The 21,098-nt window shown below is 44.0% G+C and overlaps 1 protein-coding gene across 3 annotated transcripts in view; it reads left to right on the top strand.

The window, feature by feature from the left end:
* USP46 (ubiquitin specific peptidase 46) overlaps window positions 1-21,098 on the top strand; it is a 158,491-nt gene that overhangs the window by 10,016 nt on the left and 127,377 nt on the right. For all 3 annotated transcript variants that reach the window (XM_044387728.3, XM_057309647.1, XM_026508877.4), the window contains exons 2-4: window positions 13,650-13,730; window positions 16,238-16,451; window positions 17,878-18,107. In XM_044387728.3, coding sequence (XP_044243663.1) covers window positions 13,650-13,730; window positions 16,238-16,451; window positions 17,878-18,107 — 525 coding nt within the window. The remainder of the gene's footprint in view (window positions 1-13,649; window positions 13,731-16,237; window positions 16,452-17,877; window positions 18,108-21,098) is intronic.

Raw genomic sequence — 21,098 nt, 5'->3', positions numbered from 1 at the left:
CAGGGTCTCAGGTGCCAGTTGTTGACCCTGCCACTTTGTAGCTTTCCAGACATCAATCAGGCAGGTGACTTAGGCCTCTCCGGGTCTGAGATGTTAAGAACCATTCCTGCTGGTGAGCAGTGGTGAGAAGAGGAGCGCCACATTGCAAAATAGCCTGGCTGCCAATGAGAGACAAGACTAGGATGGGGCAAGCCCAGAGGGGACAAAAGGAGGAAGAAGCTGTGATTTCCCACCGAAATGTCTATGGTAGACATGGTGCTAATGATGTGTGGCAAAACTTTTGTAATCATCTGTATAGGATACAGTGTTTTTCCCTTTCCTGATAATGAGGGCACAGCATGTAGTCAAAGACTTTTCGCCATCTAATAGGCATCTAACAAACTCTTTTGTATTACCTGGCGTACAAGGTTTGGTGTTCCTAGCTGAGAAATACGTGAAGTAGCAAAGCTCAGGTTTTTGGGTTTTTTTGTTTTTGTTTTTTTTTAGATTTTATTTATTTATTTGAGAGAGAGCAGAGGGAGAAGCAGACTCCCCACTGAGAAGGTGCTGAGAAGGGACTCACCTGCTCCCCCCACCGCAGGACTCGATCCCAGAACCCTGGGGTCAGACCTGAGCCAAAGGCAGATGCTTAACCAGCTGAGCCATCCAGGCAGCCCTAAGCTCCGCTTCTTTTTAATAAAAAAAAAAAGAACTTTAAGTTTTAAAAGTTTTAAAAAACTTTAAGTTTTCGGAAAGATAATATGAGTTCACATGGTAGCAATTTCCAGTTGTACAAAAGGATATAATATTGACAACATACGCACCGTCCGATTCTTGTCTCTGGCATGGTTACCCTTCACGGTTTCTTCTGCTTCCGTTCAGAGGTATCTTATGCATGTACAAGCAGATATGTTTATTTCTCTTTTGGTTTTTAAAAACACAGATAGTACTTTCAGCATGTGCTGATCTCTCCTGATCTGCCCCTTGCTTTTTGTGCCTTGGAGGTGGGCGGGTGCTGGTCTGTGAAGAGCATCCTCATTCTTTTTTAATGGCTTGCAGAGTATTCAGTTGCTTGAATGTACTGCATTCACTTAACCAGGCCCCTGCTAATGGGCGTAAAGGTAGTTTTCCAGTCTTTGGTTTTTACAAACAAGGCTGTAGGGAACATATGTCCGTATGTCCATGTATCATTTTGCATGTGTGGCAATATAGCTGTCGGCTCACTTCTTAGAAATGGATTTGCATTTGTAATTTTGATGGATTTTTCCAAATTGCCCTCCACCAGCAATATGTGCGACTCTTGTTACCCACAGCCTTGCCAAAGCACTGTGCTCTCCAGAAACCTTGTGGTCTTTGCCAGTCGTGGGGGGAGGGGGAAATGGTGTCCTAGTATATTTTTAGTTTGCGTTTCTCTTGTTAAAAGTGATCTTGAGGGGCGCCTGGGTAGCGCAGTCGTTAAGCGTCTGCCTTCGGCTCAGGGCGTGATCCCGGTATTCCGGGATCGAGCCCCACATCGGGCTCCTCCGCTGGGACCTGCTTCTTCCTCTCCCACTCCCCCTGCTGTGTTCCCTCTCTCGCTGGCTGTCTCTCTGTCACATAAATAAATAAAATCTTTAAAAAAAAAAAGTGATCTTGAACAGCTATTCACATGTTCAGGAAAACAAGCTCAATTTCATTTAACTGTTTTGGTTGTTGGCAATTATTTTCCAAGTCTGTAGGGAAGGACCAGTTTTACTTTTCTTTTCAATCTGTCACAGACTGGTATTTTTGTAAAATACAATAAAAAAGAATTATTAGCAAAATGAAGTTAAAAACTCCAAAGATACGTAAGCACACAAACCCCTATTTTTTTATAATTAAACTTGACAGATACAAAATTACTCTATCCATTGATCTTGCCCGTTCTTAGTTTCTGAACTTAGCTCATGGCAGAATTAACACCTTGAGTAATATTGCTGTAAAGAACTCCTTACTCGTCTCTTTTCTCCCCTTGCCACCCTGTTTGGGGATGAGAGAAGAAAGTACAGAATTTTATATTTTCTATTTCACAGTACTGGATGCTTTCATTCCATTAAGGTAAAATATGTCTGATGGTGCAGGACTGATCCAGAGGGCAGGGGTGCCATGCAGACCCACCCGGGTACACGGACACCTTCCGTTCTCCCGTGCTGTGATGGCATGCTGGTGTCCTGGTGTTTCATTGAGGAAGACCTCGAGCTTGAATTACTAGTGGGGGTTGGGTGGGTGGAAAACGCCCCTATCAGTCAAATTTGCAGATTGTCCTCTTTGACGTGGGGCTTTGCCAGGATCCCGTGCCACCTGTGCTGCTTTTCTGGTACGTGATGTGATGGGAGGGGTTCCCGGGTACAGTAGGAGCTTAAGAGACCTCATAAGCAAGGCGGCATTCTTGGTGGCTTTGCAGAACGTTGGATTGGGAAGGAGTTTTTGCTTCTAGCGCCCTGAGTTCAGTGACTGGGGGTGAAATTTCCTTTTTCTCCCCCCTCAGCCAGAAGATAGACACAGAGCAGGATCTTTTGTTCTGCTTTTGTGTTGAAATTTTCTCTTTGCATGAGGACTTTGTTACGCTGTCGCTAGACGTGTGGAGAGCTGTTTTACAAACCAGAGTCTCTAGCTGCTCTTTAACGTCCCTTCCCGTGATGACTTGGAATCATTATGTATCCCAGGGTCATCTTTCTTCAGTAGCAGACATTTTTGTTTCTATGTTATGATCATTAAATGAAGTCATGTTGAGATTTTTTTCTCGCTTATTTCTCCCTACCCAATATCCTATAAGGCATGGAAATGACACGCTACCATGGTGCAGAATGGAAATGTACTTGAAGTGCCTTCTTGTGGATGACGGCCCCCGGGGAAAGCCTGGGGAGGCCCGGGAGGCGGGTGAGTGCTCTTGCACCCGGAGTTGGGCTTGCAGTGTGATGGCATTTAGATCGCGGGTTCACAACAGACCTCTGCTTCATAGGAACACCTGACCTTGGCAAGGTCCTTAACCCCCATTCACCTCATTTCCTTTAGCTGTGAAATGGGGCTAGTGGGTCCCTGGGAGTGATTTTTTTCTGGAGGGAGAGTTTTGTTTAGTGTTGCTCACTGGGACTGGATGACCCCTCTGCTATCTGAGCGGAACGGGCATTCATAGCCACCTTGGGGTATCACGCACCTGGTGGTTAGGTGATGAGGTGATGTGTGACCGAGAGCCAAGAGCACATGCTCAGAAGCAGCTCTGGAATTACTAAAAATATGAATGAAAAGTTCATCTCCCCGGACTGGTGGTCAGGAGTCTGGGCTCTGAATCTGAATGACCTATATTTGAGTCCTGTCTCTGCCTGTACAGGCTGAGCGACTGTGGGCAGGTTCCCTGCATTTCTTCACGAGTAGGACGGGGATAATAAGTGTGATCTGGCGTGGGCTAGTGGACAAGGTGAAGTGAAGATAGACACATGAAGTCTCTGAGTGAGTGCCACATACCACTTACCCTTCCCCCCTATTTGCCAAATATTCAATTAGCAAATTTAGGTAAGTGCCTTATTATATGCCAGATGCTCTGCTAGGTCCTGGCAAACCAATCAGACTTAATAGAGTGTGTCCTTATAGAGTTTATGGTCTGGTGTAGAGATTAGCAAGCTTTCCAGTCCAGGGCTAGATGGTAAATATATCGGGCTTTCTGGGCCATGATGTTTCTGTCACAACTACTCTACTATTGTGAAAGTAGCTACAATAAATCAATGGATGATTGTGACCACGTTCCAATAAAACTTTATTTACAAAGTAGTTGTGTCAGATTTGGTCCATGGACCATCACTTGCCAACCTGTGGTTCAGTGGGAAAAAACATGTTAAATAATCACAAGTATATTATTACAAATCATGGTAGGTTTTATGAAGTTACATACAGGATTCTGTGAGAGAAAAAGGTCAAGAAAGGGAGCTTTGAAGAAGTGGCATTGAAGCAAAATGGTGAGAAGGTAGCCAGAGAAAGAAAGGTGGGGGCGGGGGGGGGGGAGGGCTAGCTCACGGAGCCAGGGAGCTGGCCACACTAGTTCTCAGCTTGCATTTCTATCTTTCAGAGGTACAACAGATAGTTTGCTCAGAATTACAGCCTGCATTTCTATTTTTTAGAGGTATAACAGATAGTTTGCAGCTTGCTTTAGATTAAAAATAATAGAAAATTTCTCTTGTTATATAATTCATACCATTTCTCTCCCCCTTCCCCATCCCCCTCACCCGTGTTATAATCTTAACACTAAGAATTGAGTGAGCTATATTAATAACATATTTTGGGGTGTCTGGTTGGCTTAGTCAGGGGAGCATGTAACTTTTTTTTTTTTTTTTCCGGGAGAGAGAGAGAGAGAGAGAGAGAGCGAGCGGGTGAGCATGAGTGGGGGAAGGGGCAAAGGGAGAGGGAGAATCCCGAGCAGATTCTGCACTGAGCACGGAGCCCGATGGGGGGCTCAGTCTCACAACCCTGAGATCATGACGTGAGCCGAAATCATGAGTTGGATGCTTAACTGACTCAGCCACCCAGGCGTCCCTGGAGCGTGTGACTCTTGGCTCAGGGTTGTGGGTTTGAGCCCCATGTTGGGTGTGAGAGATTACTTAATAATTTTTAAAAAATCTAAAAAAATATATTATGCATTCTTCTGGTAGGTTCTTATTCTATTACATTGTTTTCCTTATATTACTGTCAATATCTAAATTTAGAAATTAGAGCAGTAGGATTGCACATTATTTCATTATTAGGTATAAAATGTTTTATCCCTTAGAACTCATTTCTACTTTATTTTAAAGATTTTATTTATTTATTTTTGAGAGAGAGAGAGAGCAGAGCACGAGCAGGGGAGAGGGGCAGAGGGAAAAGCAGGATCCCCGCTAAGCAGGGAGCTAGATGCAGGACTCGATCCCACGACCCTGGGATCATGACCTGAGCAGATGCTTGACCAACTGAGCCACCCAGGTGCCCTCATTTCTGCTTTTTGATACTGTTTTCTCTTTTGCCTTGTTAAAGTTAATATTACTTTCTTTTCCTGTTTGGTTAAAGATTCATAGAGCTTAAAACCATTTGGGGAGGAAAAATCCATTTTCCTATTGACTACATCCTGAGTTATTCCTGACTTTCAGCCTCAATTTTACATTTCCTTTAAACAGGTTTCAGTATCCTATATTTTACAGAAAAGGACAGGTGTGCTGCTCACTGTGGCTATTTCAAGGGGTGCCTTGGAGTAAGGGGTTTGCTTGTACACCTTTGTGACCTCTTCAAGTTTTCAATTTCTGCCATCATGGAATTCTCCCGACCCTCCTTGAGAGTCAGTATGGTTTTGTGGTTGGGAGCATACTGGTGTGAGTTCAAACCCAGTTCCACCACTTGGCTGTGTGAACTTGGATAAAGTTACATACCCTGTCTGGGTCCACGTTCTCTTACCTTTAAAATGGGGACAATAATGGCATTCACTTCAGAGAGTTAAATTGTGAGGTGAGGATTAAAGGAGTAAAATACACATCACGTCCTTGTGTCAGTGACTGGACGCAGTAAGGATGACTTGTGTTATCTATTGTTGTTATCATCACTAATTACAGCTGGGGGATGGGTGGCCGTAACTCCTCCTCAACCATCCTTGAATTCTGGCAGGTGGCTCCTGACTCATCCTGAGATCTTGGGCTGCATCTCCTCATTTGTGTTTCACTCTCTCTGTAAGGCTGTAGGAATGACCTTGAATCATCAGAAGCCAGGGAATAGTAGTCCTTGTGAAAGCTAGGTCTTTATGTATGTTTGTACTTTGAAAACTTAACTTGATAAGTAGAATGGGCTTTTGAACGTAGACCTAAAAATGTGTTTTCAGCAACAACATTCACTTCGCCTGTCATATATTTTAATTCCTGGTTTATAACTAATGACCCGTTCTCTGTGTACTTAGGAATCCTTACATGTCGTTTTCGGCCTTTTTTGTGTGTGTCCCTTCTTTGTACAAACTCGAAAGAGAGGCTGCCTCTCCTAGGATGCGAAAAAATGGGCTGTCCTGAGGTTATCTTGGGCAAGGAGGCTTACTTCTCTGGGCCTTGGTGTTTTTTGTCTGTGAAATGGGTCTAGCGGATCTCCAGGGACGCTTCCTGGTCTCTGCAGGGACTTCCATATTATGGCAATATTCTCATCGGCTTTTATAGACCTTGCAGTGCTGTTGTTCTGATTATATCATCCTCTTGAGCAAGATTCTACGTCCTTTTTATCCCCCCATGGAAGAAATTCTAATATGCTTTCCTTATAAACTGCTTTTAAAATCGCTTTAAAAAGAACTGCCTTTTTCTATCCATCAGAGGCATTTATGATTCATCATTCCCGGTTGTTGTTGTTTATTTGGTGATTTTGTAGCCCCCCTCGGCAGTCACAGAATTGCTCTCAGAAGGGCTTTGAAGAGCTAACATTACAGTCTTCTTGTTGGAACTTGTCCCAGCCCAGATTCTATTTTTAATAAAGCGTGGCACATTGTTTTTCAAAGGTTACCAAATTTTTTACTGATGGAAATAAGATCTCTGTGTTTCTATACCTCCAGACCCTGTGATTTACCACCACAGAGGAGTTTTTTGTTCAGCATCTGGTCATGGAGCAGTTATGCTCTGTGCCCTCCACTTCGCCTTTTGTGCTTCTGTGCGGGGGGCGAGCAGAAGTGTAGGCTCTCGGGTTTGTAGTGTACCTTGCAATTTACATCGTGCTGATGACATTCTGGGTTTTGCTTCATTCTCCCCGCCCCCTGCGAGCAGTAGGTTGGCTGGATACCAGCTACCCTCCCCTCGCAGCCAGGAAACCAAGGCCAAGAGAGGGGAGTGACCAGAACCAAAGGCAAAGTCCTACTGGGAGGAAGAAAATGGCCAAATACAGTCTGAATTACATGCTGTGGGCTTTAGATAACTGGTCTGCAGGATATTAGTTGGCTAATTTTTACTAAACTTTTTATATGACAAAAATAATATATGCTCAGAGTAAAACACATAAATGTTGGGAAGAGAAGATGAGAAGCCCCTTGGTGACCTCCTCATCTCCCAGCCCCACTTCTAGACCCTGGTGATAGTGTTAATAATTTCTCTGGGATTCTTGAAGGGGCTTCCGTGAGCAGGGAGGCAGTGAATGCAGGCAGGCCTGGTCTGCTGTGTTCCCACGTGGGTCCCAGGGTCAAGTGCTGGGCACAAAGCAGGGCTCACTGTCTGTTGATTAATGAATGACATTTCCAGTATTGGCCTACGCACTGTCATTCTCTCACATGTTTTAACTTATTACTGTATCTTGGACAGATTTTCATAGCAGTACCTGTGTGGCAACTTTACTATTTTTTTTTTAAAGATTTATTTATTTGTGAGCACGCATGAGGGAGCAGGAGGGGGGCAGAGACAGGGAGAGAGAGAATCTGAAGCAGATTATGAGCTCAGGGCAGAGCCCGACGTGGGGCTTGATCCCACAACCTCAAGATCACAACCTGAACTGAAAGCAAGAGTTGGACACTTAACCAACTGAGCCACCCAGGCTCCCCGCAACTTTACTTTTTTAAATAGCTGCATGGTATTCCATCATATGGATTACTATAACGTTTTAACCAATTCAAGTTGTTTCTAACTTTTTTTCTGTTACAAACCTTGCCATGAGGACCCTCTGAGACATTGACTGCTGGTTGTTCTCTCAATATCCATTTTCCATTTCTATTCTTTTAAAGATTTTATTTATTTGTTTGACACACACACACACACACACACACAGAGAACAGCAGGGGGAATGGCAAAGGGAGAGGGAGAAGCAGACTCCCCGTCGAGCAGGGGAGGAGGCTCGATCCCAGGTCTCTGGGATCATGACCTGAGCCAAAGGCAGATGCTTAACTGACTGAGTCACCCAGGCGCCCCTCCATTTTCCATTTCTAATGTTCGGTAGTCATAGCTGCTCGGGTGAAGACCGCACTTGCCAGGCTCCCTTGCAGCTAGGTATGGATGCCGTACAAGTGCCCTGGGTGGGAGGCGGGGGTTGTGTGGGTGAAGTTTCCTATTGCTGCTGTAAAAACATAACCACATACTTAGTAGCTTCCAATGACACATTCATTCTCTTAGAGCTCCAGATGTCAGAAGTCCTAAAATCAAGGTGTCAGCTAGGCTGCACACCTTCCAGAGGCTCTAGGGGAGAATGCATTCCCTTGCCTTTTCCAGTTTCTGGAGGCTGCCTACATTCCACAGCCCAGGGCCCTTCCTCCACCTTCACATCCCCTTGGAACTCTGCTTCTGTTGGCCCGTCTCCTCACTGACTCCTGCTTCTTGCCTCCTTCCCCTGTGGACCCTTGTGGTTACACCGGGCCCACCCAGATAATCCAGTGTCATCTCCCCATCTCAAGATCCTTAAATTAATCGTACCTGCACAGTCCTGTTTGCCATGTAAGGTCAGAGATTCACAGGCTCCAGGGATTAGGGTGCGGACATCTTTGAGGGGCCATTATTCTTTCTGTGACAGGCACGCCCGGAGCCTCAGGGTGGTCAGTGAGGAATTCGCTGAGAAGGATGATGGGGTACAGCTAGGTGAAGAAGCTGGGGGAGAGCCTTCAGGTAGTGGGTGGGATGGAATTTGAGGTGTGCCTGGGTGTGTGAGGAATGGCACGAAGGCCGCTGTGACAGGCCAAGCAGTGGGTGGCAAGAGGTGACTATGGAGACAGCAGGGGGAGTCGCTGGTGGTTTTAGAGTAGATTTGTATTTACAAAGAATATTTGTGCTGCCATGTTGACAGCTGACTTGTGCTGACATGTTGACGTGGGGTTAGAGGTGGGCATATGGGTTTTAGAGGCCACTTAGGAGGCTGTCATAATTCAGGTGAGAGATGCCAGTGGCCTGGCCTTGCTGGTGGTGACAGGAGATTAAAGAGAAGCGAATGGCCCTGAGAGATTGAAGGAGAGTGAACCCAAAGACATGGTGGTGGGTGGGTTGGGCAGGACCCCCAAGCTAGATCTAGTGTTGGCCAGGAAGGAGGCAGCATTGTCATTTACTCTGTGGGGAAACACCAGGAAAAGGTTGGATTTGGGGGGAAGGAGAAGGGAATGCTCTAGTTTGGAATAGACTGGTTTTGGGGGCCTGTGAGAGAAGCCATGTTAATACTCATCCAGTCTGAATGAGCTCAGAAGTAAGTTTTCTGGGATGAAGATGAAGTTGGAAATGGTAGCTGCTGCTTGAGGCCCCATGAGTGGTTATTGCCTGGACCCTAGAGAAGCATGGAGAAGAGGGATGAGGGCCTCAGTGCCTGGAGAAGGCCAGCAGCTCAAGGTGCCCCCTGGAGTTGGCAGTGTTTGGAGCACATCAGGGATGAAGTGGGGGTAGAATTCAGGTGAGAGATGTGAAGGTGAAGAAAGAGAGACAAGTCTTACAGAGTGTCATGGACAATCTCTAGCAAATTGTATTAGTTTCCTATTGCTGCTATAACATGTTACCATTCACTCTGTGCCTTACCCATCCAGATTTATCATTTTACAGTTCTGGAGGTCAGAGATCTGAAATGGGCCTCCCTGAGCTAACATGAAGGCAGTACAGGGCTGTGTTCTTCCTGGACGCTCTAGCAGAGACTGTCTTGCCTTTTCCAGTTTCTAGAGGTTGCCTGTGTTCCTTGGCTCCTGACCCCTTTCCTTCATCTTCGAAATTGGCAAAGGCCGGGTACGTCCTTCACACACGTCATCACTCTGATCTGTCATTCTGCTTCTGTCTCCCACTTTTAAGGATGCTTGTGATAACATTGGACCCACCAAGAGAACCCGGAACAGTCCCCCTATTTTAAGCTCGGCTGATTGGCAAATTAATCCCATCTACAACCTGAATCTCCCTTTGCCATGCAAGGTAATCCCCAAATTCTGGAGATTAGAACATGGACATCTTTGGAGGACCATTACCCTGCCTCTACACGTACGTGTTAAAATGTAAACAGAATGGTTTAAGGAGCCCCATGTACCAAGCATTCAGCTTCAACAACGCAATTGTGTCCTCACTTCTCCCCAACTCACCACTGGATTATTTTTTTTAAAGATATTTATTTATTTATTTGATTGAGAGAGCGTGCAGGCACACAAGAGAGAGCACAAGCAGGGTGGAGTGGCAGAGGGAGAGGGAGAAGCAGGCTCCCCGCTGAGCAGGGCTCGATCCTAGGACCCTGGGGTTATGACCTGAGCCAAAGGCAGATACTTAACCGAGTCACCCAGGTGCCCCTCACCACTGGATTATTTAAAACAAAGTTTAGAAGTTATCTGACTCACATGTAGTTGTTTCAGAGTAGAGAGTTCTTTAAAGAAGTTGAGCTATGATGGGACGGTGACACTGGGGGAGGTCACTGGGGGAGAGGTGTGGGAGAGTGTGCACATATGTATTTTTAGTGGGAGGGGCACTAAGGCATGCTAAATTCTTCACTTTGACAGTCAGAGCACTGGGCAGAAATGACATGGTGTCAGCACCTGCCACAAGCCTTCACGACAGGTACGTTCAATTCTGATGGGAAGGATCTAACCATAGAGGAGAGATCGGTTTGGACGAGAGAGGGGTCTCCTTAACAGAGGGACATAGGTTGGAAGGTTTGGGAGTGAAATGAAGGGAGTTCTTCTCTGCTGGTTTAATTTCATTCAATTAAAAAAAAATTTTTCCCTTTTGAGTCAGATGCCAGTGAGAGACACAAAGGAGATCTAGGGGACTGGAAGTTTTGATGAGCTCCGGGGAAGTTGGAAATAGTCATCATGGCATGGAGAATGAGTGCATGAGTGCCCTGGAGAGACATTGTCGGGAGCAGGACACATTCAGGTCTACTTCGGTGAATTCGGGTGAATCCAGTCCACTTGGTTGTGTGACTTCCATTTAGCATTGCACATCTGTGTGGGTGTATATGTTCAGAGAAAGTGGACAATTTGGTTCCTACTGGGTTGGTTTTTTGCTAGGTGGTGTGCCCAAAGGACAAGGTTAGGGTTGTTTGTAAGAGCAGCGGAAATCATGATCCCTGGACTCTTAAGCTGAATAAGAAAGGAGTGAGAGGTTCTGGGGAGTGAATGGAGCTGGGGTGTTGGGATGCTTCAGGAATCCATCAGGCAGGGCTGAGCCTGGATCGACTTCAGGGCAGTACCAGATGCAGAGTACGTCTTTGGGAGTGAGGCACTAGAGTGGAGTGGAGTAAAAGACAGCTGGAAAATAGGACATCCAGCTACTGAGAGAGCAGGCTGTGGGACTGCTCTTCCACATGGGGATGGAGACCACCCCAGATGATGGCAGGAGATGGGGAATAAAGGTAGGACTTCTGTGAGTGGAGGGCAGCCAAGAAGAGGAGACAGGAAGGGCCTTGCAAGCACTGCTAGACGTGGGCCTCAGAAGGGCAGGTGTTTTGAACAGGTTATTTCTCTTAAACATTGCCTTTCATATGAGTAATCACGTCCCCAACTCCCCCTCCAGTGGGAACGTATTCAGATAGGTAGAAAAAAGCAGACTCGATCCAAGAATTCCTGAATAGCAAAAATCATGGATTAACTTGAATATATGGCTACCTCATAAAGAGAGATTTAATGAGCTCTGTCTCCATGTGCTATACTTTTATATCTGACATTCCTCCTGGGCTCTAAGCCATATATTCTAATGTTGCTTCAGATATGGCTGTGGGTGTATTTAATATGCATTATTTATATTGATTGATGATTGAGATGTAGCTTTTTTGAAAGATTTTAGTGATTTGTGTCTATACCATAAAATCCTGCTATAATATGGTAAGTATTATTTAAAAGATTCAGTGTTGTGTATGGGGTTGCGTTATTGTTGATGAAAACCACACACACACACGAAAAGATAGTGAAACTGTCGAACGCACAGGTGACCACTGGACTCAAAGTCTCAGACGACAGGAAAAGGAGTTCAGCTTGGTGGGCCGTCTAATGGGCGTAGAAGACACGGGAAAGCAGGATATTATGACAAGGGGATGGAACTGCCATTTCTGCTGTGGTTCTGTTTACTTAAAATTGGGTCATTTTGTATTTAACATTTTCTTGTTGACAAGTGACCATTTTGACTGGTTCTCGGCCCTCTCTTCCTGTGAGAGGAGATGCCAGTTATACGAATCAAGAATAAGTAGCAGCGGGGCGCCTGGGTGGCACAGCGGTTAAGCGTCTGCCTTCGGCTCAGGGCGTGATCCCGGCGTTCTGGGATCGAGCCCCACATCAGGCTCCTCCTCTAAGAGCCTGCTTCTTCCTCTCCCATTCCCCCTGCTTGTGTTCCCTCTCTCGCTGGCTGTCTCTATCTCTGTCAAATAAATAAATAAAATCTTTAAAAAAAAAAAAAAAAAAGAATAAGTAGCAGCAACAGATTTATATTTTATAAAACATAGTGGTGTCTCTTCCTTTCTATAATACCTGTCCCCTCATCTTTGAGATTCTGTGAACTGGGTCTTCTGTGATAGCCTGAGGATGTGAGAAGGCTGTGGAATGGTGGCAGAGCCATGGGTTGATGTGGAGCCTGACCTCCCCCCTGCCCAAACTGCTGACCTTGTTGGACTGAACTTTGGTCACTTTTCCTCATCCCAGCAGACTTGTCTGGGCCTTTGGGGAGCAGTGGTGATCGGTATAGTATTGCTGTGGCCACTTGGCCTTTAGCGGTTTATTCGATACGGTTGCTGTGCATAGCATTTGTTAAGATCGTGCGCTCCCAACTGTGACTCCTGGGTTTAAGTCCTAGCTCTGCCACTTACTGACTGTGGTTCTTGGGCAAATTTTTAACTGTCGTAAACCTTATGTTCCTGTTTGTTAAATGGGGATTATAATTGTACTTACCTGTAGGATTGTTGTGAGAATAAACAGTGCAGTCCCCGGCACGTAGTGGGACTACCCAGTAACTTCCCCCATCTTGTTGGAGCATTAAACTTGGCCTCACATGACTTACCAATTTGATGCATTTGGGAAGTGTTGGGTTTTAAAGCGTATTGCTCCCTCATTCACAATATTCCTTGGACATTTCACTTTCCCGGGTAGGCTTTTCTCTGACTATCCCATTTAAAGCTTTAACTATCTACTCTCCAGCCCGCCCATGCCTCTCCTCCACCCCTTCTCCCTGAGGTCCACACCCTCATTTCCTACTTTATTTTTCGTCGCTGCACTTACCACTTTCCAGTGTACTGTCTGGCGTATTTGCTTTTTCTTTCCAGCCATCTTCATCTGCCGCATTGTGAGCTCCATGAGAGTGGGCTTCCTTGTCTGTTTCATTCACTGTTACAGTGTCGTGCCTAGAACGGTGCCTGGCACATAGTGGGTACACAAGAAATCTTCATCAGATGAGAAAATTGACTTAGAGAGTGGGGGCATGAATCTTTATACCACTAAGTGTTACAAAATCTGCCGAGCTTAAACATGTTTTATTCACAAGTTCTTAATGATAGTTTGCTTATTTGCGTATCTCAAACCAGCTTTCCTAGTAGAAGATAATCGAAGCCAAGTAGAACAGGTTTGAAGGGATGATTAAGGTGGATGAGGAGAAGAATAAGGCTGACATTATTAACTCAGTTACTGATTTACTTCTGACACCTTTTTCCTAGCACGAACATCACCAACCACCATGAGGACCGGGGGGATCAATAGTGGACTCTCCTAAGAGTCTGTTGTCCATTTCACCTACAACAGAACTTTTATTTTTCTCTTTTAGGGCACCAATGCCTCTGCTCTGGAAAAAGACATTGGTCCAGAGCAGTTTCCAATCAATGAACACTACTTTGGATTGGTCAACGTAAGTATTCAAAAATGTATTATTTTTATCGAATGTTTTAGAATACTTGAAGCAACTCCATGACAGTTTTCCTTATTACCGATTTTTAAGTAATTGTTCACGTGCCTTAGTTCCTAGGAATGGCAAATGTTGGGGAGGGAGAAGTTTAGTCCAGTTTTTAAAAGCGTCAGTTGTCCCAGAAAAAAGGATTTAATTACTGCATTGTTGGGTCGGATTCTCACTTGCCCCTCTCTGCTTATGAGATATCCTTTGTATATATAACTTTTGGAGCAGTTTTATTAGACTTTATGGCCAGATCTGCTTGTATCATCTGGACGAGCTCCTTGGGCATTCTTTGTTTCAGTATGCATCAGTACAACCAGTACACTTCAACAGTGTTACCAGCTCATCACCAGCAACTCTTTAACAATATAACTTGACAGTGGTGCTTAAAACGGGTGGGTTGTGGGGGGAAAACCAGGACCAGTGTATCTCAGAATTCCTTGGCCTCATTTTATCTGTGCTCAGCAGTGGCTCCCCTGTGTATGGCCACACTAAGCAGGCTCTGCTTCCTTGGTAAGTTGGCTATGACTAAGTAGTAAGGAAGTATTATCCAGTACTGTTGCGCGCTTTCTTCCTCACCTGATCCTTTCCCTCTGGCACGAAGGTTTTCCACGCATCAGGTGTTAACTCATAAGTACCGGGTTTTCTGGAATAACTGCTCTGAGCAGAATCTGTCCGTACCCAAGTGTAACAGGGAGTAATTTCCACTGGGGAAGCTAGAAAAATATTCGCAGCGAGTGAATGCCACTTGTGGCTAATGGAAAAAACATTGGCCTTAAAGTAATGCAGACCTAAGTCTGAATTGTGCCCGTGCTGTTTACTAGCTGTGTGTAATCTGGAGCAAGTCACTTGGCCTCACTGAGCCTTCGTTTCCCCATCTGTAAAATGGAGACCGTACGACATCTATCTCTTGGGTTATAGTGAAGGATCCGTGAGAGCTCCTGTTGAAGATCCTGACGTGAGGCTGAAGCACACTGTGGACACTCAGTGAATGTTGGTTCCTTTTCTTTCCCAGGAGTCACTCCCTGGATCGAGGCCAGGCATTACTAAAGGGTGTCTAGGTAAAGGTGGAGACACTGAGTCCAAGGGAAAAGGCTTTAAGAAGGAAGTCTAAAGTACTAGAATATAGGGCATTGTGTTGGCAAAATACTGACTTCTAATTTTAATAGTTTTTTTAGCCATTATGCACAGGTCTCTGCTTAGCTCTATGAAGATAGTCACTCAAGTTGTGAGAAATTCTGCTTGAGCTAGGGAAAATACAAATGGGGAGAAAAAAGAATTAAGGCTATTTCCTAGTTTGTGGAAGCATTGTGAGATTAAATTTATTAATAGCTTCATTTATGTTCACTTCCAATGGTAATTCATGAAAGTTCCAGCTTCTCTTTAAAAAGAGGTTTGTCTCCTATTACATAATTGTGTCAAAGTAGATTAAAATATGTAAAAATAGGAAATGTTCTGTCTTAGCATGCGTAGAAATGTCACATTAAGTATGGCGGAGCATCTGTCTCACTCTTGGGAAAATGACACACAAGCCAACACCCAGTCTTGAGAAGATGTTCAGGTTCTATTTTAATCTTACACAGCATTTTGAAAGCTATGTTATTAATCTTGTGATTTCTTTAAATTTTTTCCTTTTCATTTTCGTGTGTGTGGAAAATTCTAAAGGGATAGGGATCGTCGCAGCTGTGTTCTTCCCCAGAGTTGGTGTCACAGTTGGTTGGAAACCAGTGAGATGATGACATCTCTTTCATCATAATCTGAGTATCCATGGTTTTTGAGAGGAACAAAATATGGTGTGGGCCCTAATGGGATTATGTAGGAGACCAGGAACTGAGCGCTGTTGTGTTGGGACGCTTGCCATCTTGGCAGAAACGAGATGGAGGGTGACTGAGGAGTTTGAGGGGAAGAAGCCGGTGGGATGACCTCGGGGGGGCATCTCTTTGCCTCCGTTGCCCTGGAGAAAGTGAGGACATGCGTTCTGAAGCAACGCGCAGGGGCACTAGCTAATCTCGAAAGAGAAAAACTAAAACAAGTTCCCGTGTAGTTAAGGCAAGTGGTTCCTGGTTCCTGGATTTCTTTCTGATTTGGATTTTTATTTTCTGTTGTAGGAGTTTCCATGTGTTGCATTGTGACCTCTCTTAGACAGCTACTTTCCTGGGTCGCCATATTATGTCCATTTTTCTCCTTTCTCTCTCTTTTTTAACCACCAGAAGGTCTCCTTAGATTTTTTTTTTTTAAATCAAGGCTCAGTGCTTATCATTTTAGGGACTTTTATTGGGCCGGAGAGGCCCCAGGCTGATGTAAACTTGTATTCATTTCCCTGTTGCTCAGATAGTCCCTGGCGTTGCAAGTGGTTTACTAGTCTCTAACATGGCGGGGTGCTGCTACTGGGAAATCTGGGCCGGTTCCTGGGGGCTGGACGTCTCCGGACCACGAGCTGAAACATCCCTGTTGTCCTTTGGCAGTTCGGAAATACGTGCTACTGTAACTCCGTGCTTCAGGCCTTGTACTTCTGCCGGCCGTTCCGGGAGAATGTGCTGGCATACAAGGCCCAGCAAAAAAAGAAGGAAAACTTACTGACGTGCCTGGCAGACCTCTTCCACAGCATCGCCACACAGAAGAAGAAGGTTGGCGTGATCCCACCAAAGAAGTTCATTTCGCGGCTGAGAAAGGAGAACGGTGAGCAATGTGTGTAAGGGTCTGAAGTAAGAATGCATAGTTCCGCGGCTGCTCCACATGACTCTCCCCTCTTCCTTTTTTTTTTTTTTTTTTTAAAAAGGGTAAAGAGTTTGGCCAACTACTCGAAAATCACTTTTTTTAAAAAGAAATTGTAATTCTCCTTTCCCACCTCGTAAACATAAAATAAAGCTGGGTAAAAAACATGCTTATCAATTCAGATTTATCATTCCATTTTGGAATGGTCTTTTATTTGCCCCACATTGGGAGGAGTTTTTTCTGGGTAGGACCTTTGCGCGAGAGAAATTGCCCAAGGCAGCCTTCTAAGCAGAACGCTGATTGGAATAAATAGGTTGGTGCAATAATGGAATAAAATAGTACTCTTACAAACTTGTCATAAGTGATTAAAGTAAATGTATATTCTCTAATCAGAGCCTTTGCTGTTTTAAAAGTAATACCTCTGACTTTTGCCTATGACCATTGAAAGATATTAAATTGATATCTTTATATTATAAAAATGCCCTGCTGTCACCTGATTTTTTTTTTTTTTCCATTTCTGGTTTTCCTATCTTCTTTTTCGGGAAAAGTGGTAGTAGAGACTCAGTTATTCCAGAAGCTTTGCGTTGGTAATTTCTACGACTAGAAGTAGTTGATATGGCAACTTGTGTTTATCCTAGATTTCCGCCTTACTCCAGCAGACTTGCACAGTTAATCAGATGTTTGTTTTATAAAGTCTCATTTAATTTGATTGCTGTCTTTTAAAGTTGTTGTAGTTTATACGTACCAGAATAAAAATAATGTGAGCGGGAAGCAGAGCGCTCCCGAGCCTCGTGGCGAACATGATTAATAATGACGTTTCACAGCTGCACGCATCTCTTGATGGTTTGTCCTTATGGCAGGGAACAGCAGTAGGCTTCTGGAGTCGTTTGTATTTGGTTTCAGAACACCATCAGATAGATACACGTATCCCCCATCTCCCAGGTGTGTTTCATCTAAACTGCTTCCAGTCTGGTCCGGGGTTTAATATGATCTTTGGGAAGAGACCCCAGTTGCTCTAGATAAATTGCAGAATGAATAATTGATCGTTGGCAGTCACGTCATATTAAATATTGATATTTTATCAGCGAACCCGTGAAATCATTTCTGGGGTGTTCTGTAGGATAAATAAAAATTTTGGTTGCATTTTATATACGTGATGACTTTAGGGAGATAGGGTAAGTGTAGTTCTTGGTGAGTGGTAGAGAAAAGGATAATGAACAAAAATTCTTCTACAGTGTACCCATTAAAGTTGCAAAATAGAGATGAGTATCATCTGTGCTACCTGTCCACTTGACATTTCAATATAAAAATTGAAGTGGGCACGTAGAATTCAGCATTTACTTTGCTTTTCAAGAACCAGAGGTTGAAATAATGACCTTCTCTTTTCCAGATCTCTTTGATAACTACATGCAGCAGGATGCTCACGAGTTTTTAAATTATTTGCTAAACACTATTGCGGACATCCTGCAGGAAGAAAAGAAACAGGAAAAACAAAACGGAAAATTAAAAAATGGCAACATGAATGAACCTGCAGAGAATAACAAACCAGAACTCACCTGGGTCCATGAGATTTTTCAGGGAACGCTGACCAATGAAACTCGATGCTTGAACTGTGAAACTGTAAGCACTGAGAGGGCTTTCGTGTGATTTGCTTGTGCGTACTTGTACAGGCTCTGTTTTGCATGAGTGTGCTGTGGTCTGCAGCGCCCAGCAGTCGTCCGCGGTATATGCGGATGATTCTGTTGATGTATAGGAGCCCCAGGGGCAAACTTTTGGAAGCATGTCTCCATCCAAGGTGTCTCTGCTGGCTAAAGCAGACAGATGAGGGGAAAGTCTCAAAAACTGGATTGCTTTGAGTCATGGGCAAATTTGAAGGTCCACAAATTGAACTGTTAAACTGGACTCCACCAGTTGTCTTGGATTTTGCTCATGCGAGACGTAGAATAGACCGTCTCCCCAACTTAAAGGAATCAGCTGTGGGTTGGTGAACTTGAAGTTGGAAGTCGGGCTTGGCTTTTGATTCCACTGCAGTTAGCTGGGCGTTTGGCGAGTCCCTTACGGTGCTGTTGCCAGGGCTGGGCGGGCTCATGTGTTTGGATGAGTCTGGCACACGGTAGGCACTTACTATAGTTGAATTCGAAGACGTGGTCTCTGGAGCATGACTCAGGATGTCGCGTTTGCTTGGTATATTTGATTTAACTCTGTGAGTGGCCTCATAATTTGGTGCTTAAAAGCCCAGCTTTAGGGGCGTCTGGGTGGCTCAGTCGTTAAGCGTCTGCCTTTGGCTCAGGGCGTGATCCTGGCGTTCTGGGATGGAGCCCCACATCAGGCTTCTCCGCTGGGAGCCTTCTTCTTCCTCTCCCACTCCCCCTGCTTGTGTTCCCTCTCTTGCTGGCTGTCTCTCTCTCTCTCTGTCAAATAAATAAAATCTTTATTAAAAAAAGAAAAAAAAAAAAGCCCAGCTTTAGAGCCAGGCTGCTGAGTTTGTATGCCGGTTCTCCTGTGCCTTAGTTATGGGTGACTGGGCATATTATTCAACCTCTCTGTCTTCACTCTCCTCATCTGTAAATTGGATCGATGAGAGCACCTATGTCATAGAGTCGTTTGGGAGGATGAAATGAGTTAACAGTTGGAAAGCACACAGAGCCGTGCTTGGCACGTAGCAAATATGCAATAAATGTCAGCTATTACTGTTTACTATAACTACTAACAACATAGCAAATCTCTGAGTTCATTAGCAGTCTCAGAGTTTCTTTACATCATAGGAAAAATTCTGTAGGATTGTGCATTTTTCTGGAAGAGAGAGCGAGTACCTCTCATTAGTTTTTGCAAAGGAACTAGGACCCAGAAATGATTAAGATGTGGATATAAGTGGGAGGCTCTTTGTTTTTTGGCAGTCTTTCTCCTGTCCTTTTAAACAGTTTTCAAATCAACATTCTGATTTGTTCATTGTAGAAACAACTAGAAAATATAGCTAAGCAAAAAGAGAAAAAGAGAGTAAAAGTTACCAGTGATCTCCCCACCCAGAGATGATAAATTTGAAACATTTTCTAAAAATTGTGATCACATTTGCCCAGAGAGAACCACTTGAACATTTTGAAATATATCCTGCCAAAACATTCTCTACACATACTTTTCTATCTAGAGATCTTTCCTCCCTCCCTTTCTCCTTCTGTCCCTTTATATTTTATATTCCGGTAAAATCCGAATGAATACAGAAGTAGAAGAGTAGAGTAAATCCCATATGGGTATTACTATGCTTGTTAACACGTCGGCCCATCTCGATCATTTCTTGTTTCATGCCTTCTCCCCCACCCTTGCCAACCTGGTCATTTTTAAGCAAATCTCAGATAATTTATCATTTCATTTATAGTTTCTTCATCACTTTGTTACATATCTCTAAAAGGTAGGACATCTTTTTTTTTTTAAACAAAAGTACAGTACCATTATCACACCTAAAAATAATTCCTTTAAATCATTATTCACTTAGTGTTCAGGTTTCTCTGATTATGTCGTATTTTTTTTTAGCAGTTGGTTAATTCACGTAAGGATCTAAACATCATCCACAGACTGCCTTTAACCAGCTATGTCTCAGTCTATAAGTTACCACCCACTGCTCCCCCTCCCTTCCTTTTTTCCTTGCAATTTCGTTATTGAAGAAATCATGTTTGTCCTGTAGAATTTCCCACATTCTGGAAGCATCCTGTGTTGTTAACAGGTACAGTAAAATGGCAGTATGTTTCTGCCATCCTACTCTGTCTTTATTTAACCCTATTTTCTATTCTTTTTTCTTTCTTGCCTTCTTTTGTATCAATGAAATAATTTTTTTTTTTTAAGATTTTATTTATTTATTCATTCGACAGAGATAGAGACAGCCAGCGAGAGAGGGAACACAAGCAGGGGGAGTGGGAGAGGAAGAAGCAGGCTCCTAGCGGAGGAGCCTGATGTGGGGCTCGATCCCAGAACGCCGGGATCACGCCCTGAGCCGAAGGCAGACGCTTAACCGCTGTGCCACCCAGGCGCCCCAATGAAATAATTTTTTAATATTTTGCATCTACTGTATTGTTAGTTTCAAATTCTCTTAGAGGTTACTCTGGAGACTGCAATATACATCTTTGCCTTAGTTAATTTTTTACCACTTTCCCAACATTGCTGGAACTTATGGAATACTTCATCTCCTTTTCCTTCTTTTGTGTTATTGTTTTGTGATAAACTCGTAATTTTTAACATTTCAGATGTTTTAAATCCATTGCAGTTTTTTATTCTTCTTGCTACCGAATGTATTTTTAGAATAACTTAATTCCCTTTTAAACATCAAAATCAGGGCCATATTGTAAATATTATAATTTGCAGATTTATAGTCTTTTTTTTTTTTTCTTTCTTCCCTCTTTTTAATAAGGGAGTATTCCTGGCACCATCCTCATCTTCCTCTTGCATCTGTTCTGTCACCAAGTTCTGTCTGTCGTATCTCTTTTTCATCCTCTACTTCTCTCAGTTCCCACTGCTCACACCCTGGCTCAGGGCGCCCCTCAGCTCCTGACTGGCAATCTCTGCTAAACTGCAGTAACTTCTTACCGGATTTTCTGCCCTTTCGCTTGCCTCTTCCATGTT

This window comes from Ursus arctos, unplaced genomic scaffold, assembly GCF_023065955.2.
Source record: "Ursus arctos isolate Adak ecotype North America unplaced genomic scaffold, UrsArc2.0 scaffold_9, whole genome shotgun sequence".
Lineage (NCBI taxonomy): Eukaryota > Metazoa > Chordata > Mammalia > Carnivora > Ursidae > Ursus > Ursus arctos.
Note: the sequence above shows the minus strand (reverse complement) of the source record. Positions and strands in the feature narration are given on the sequence as shown.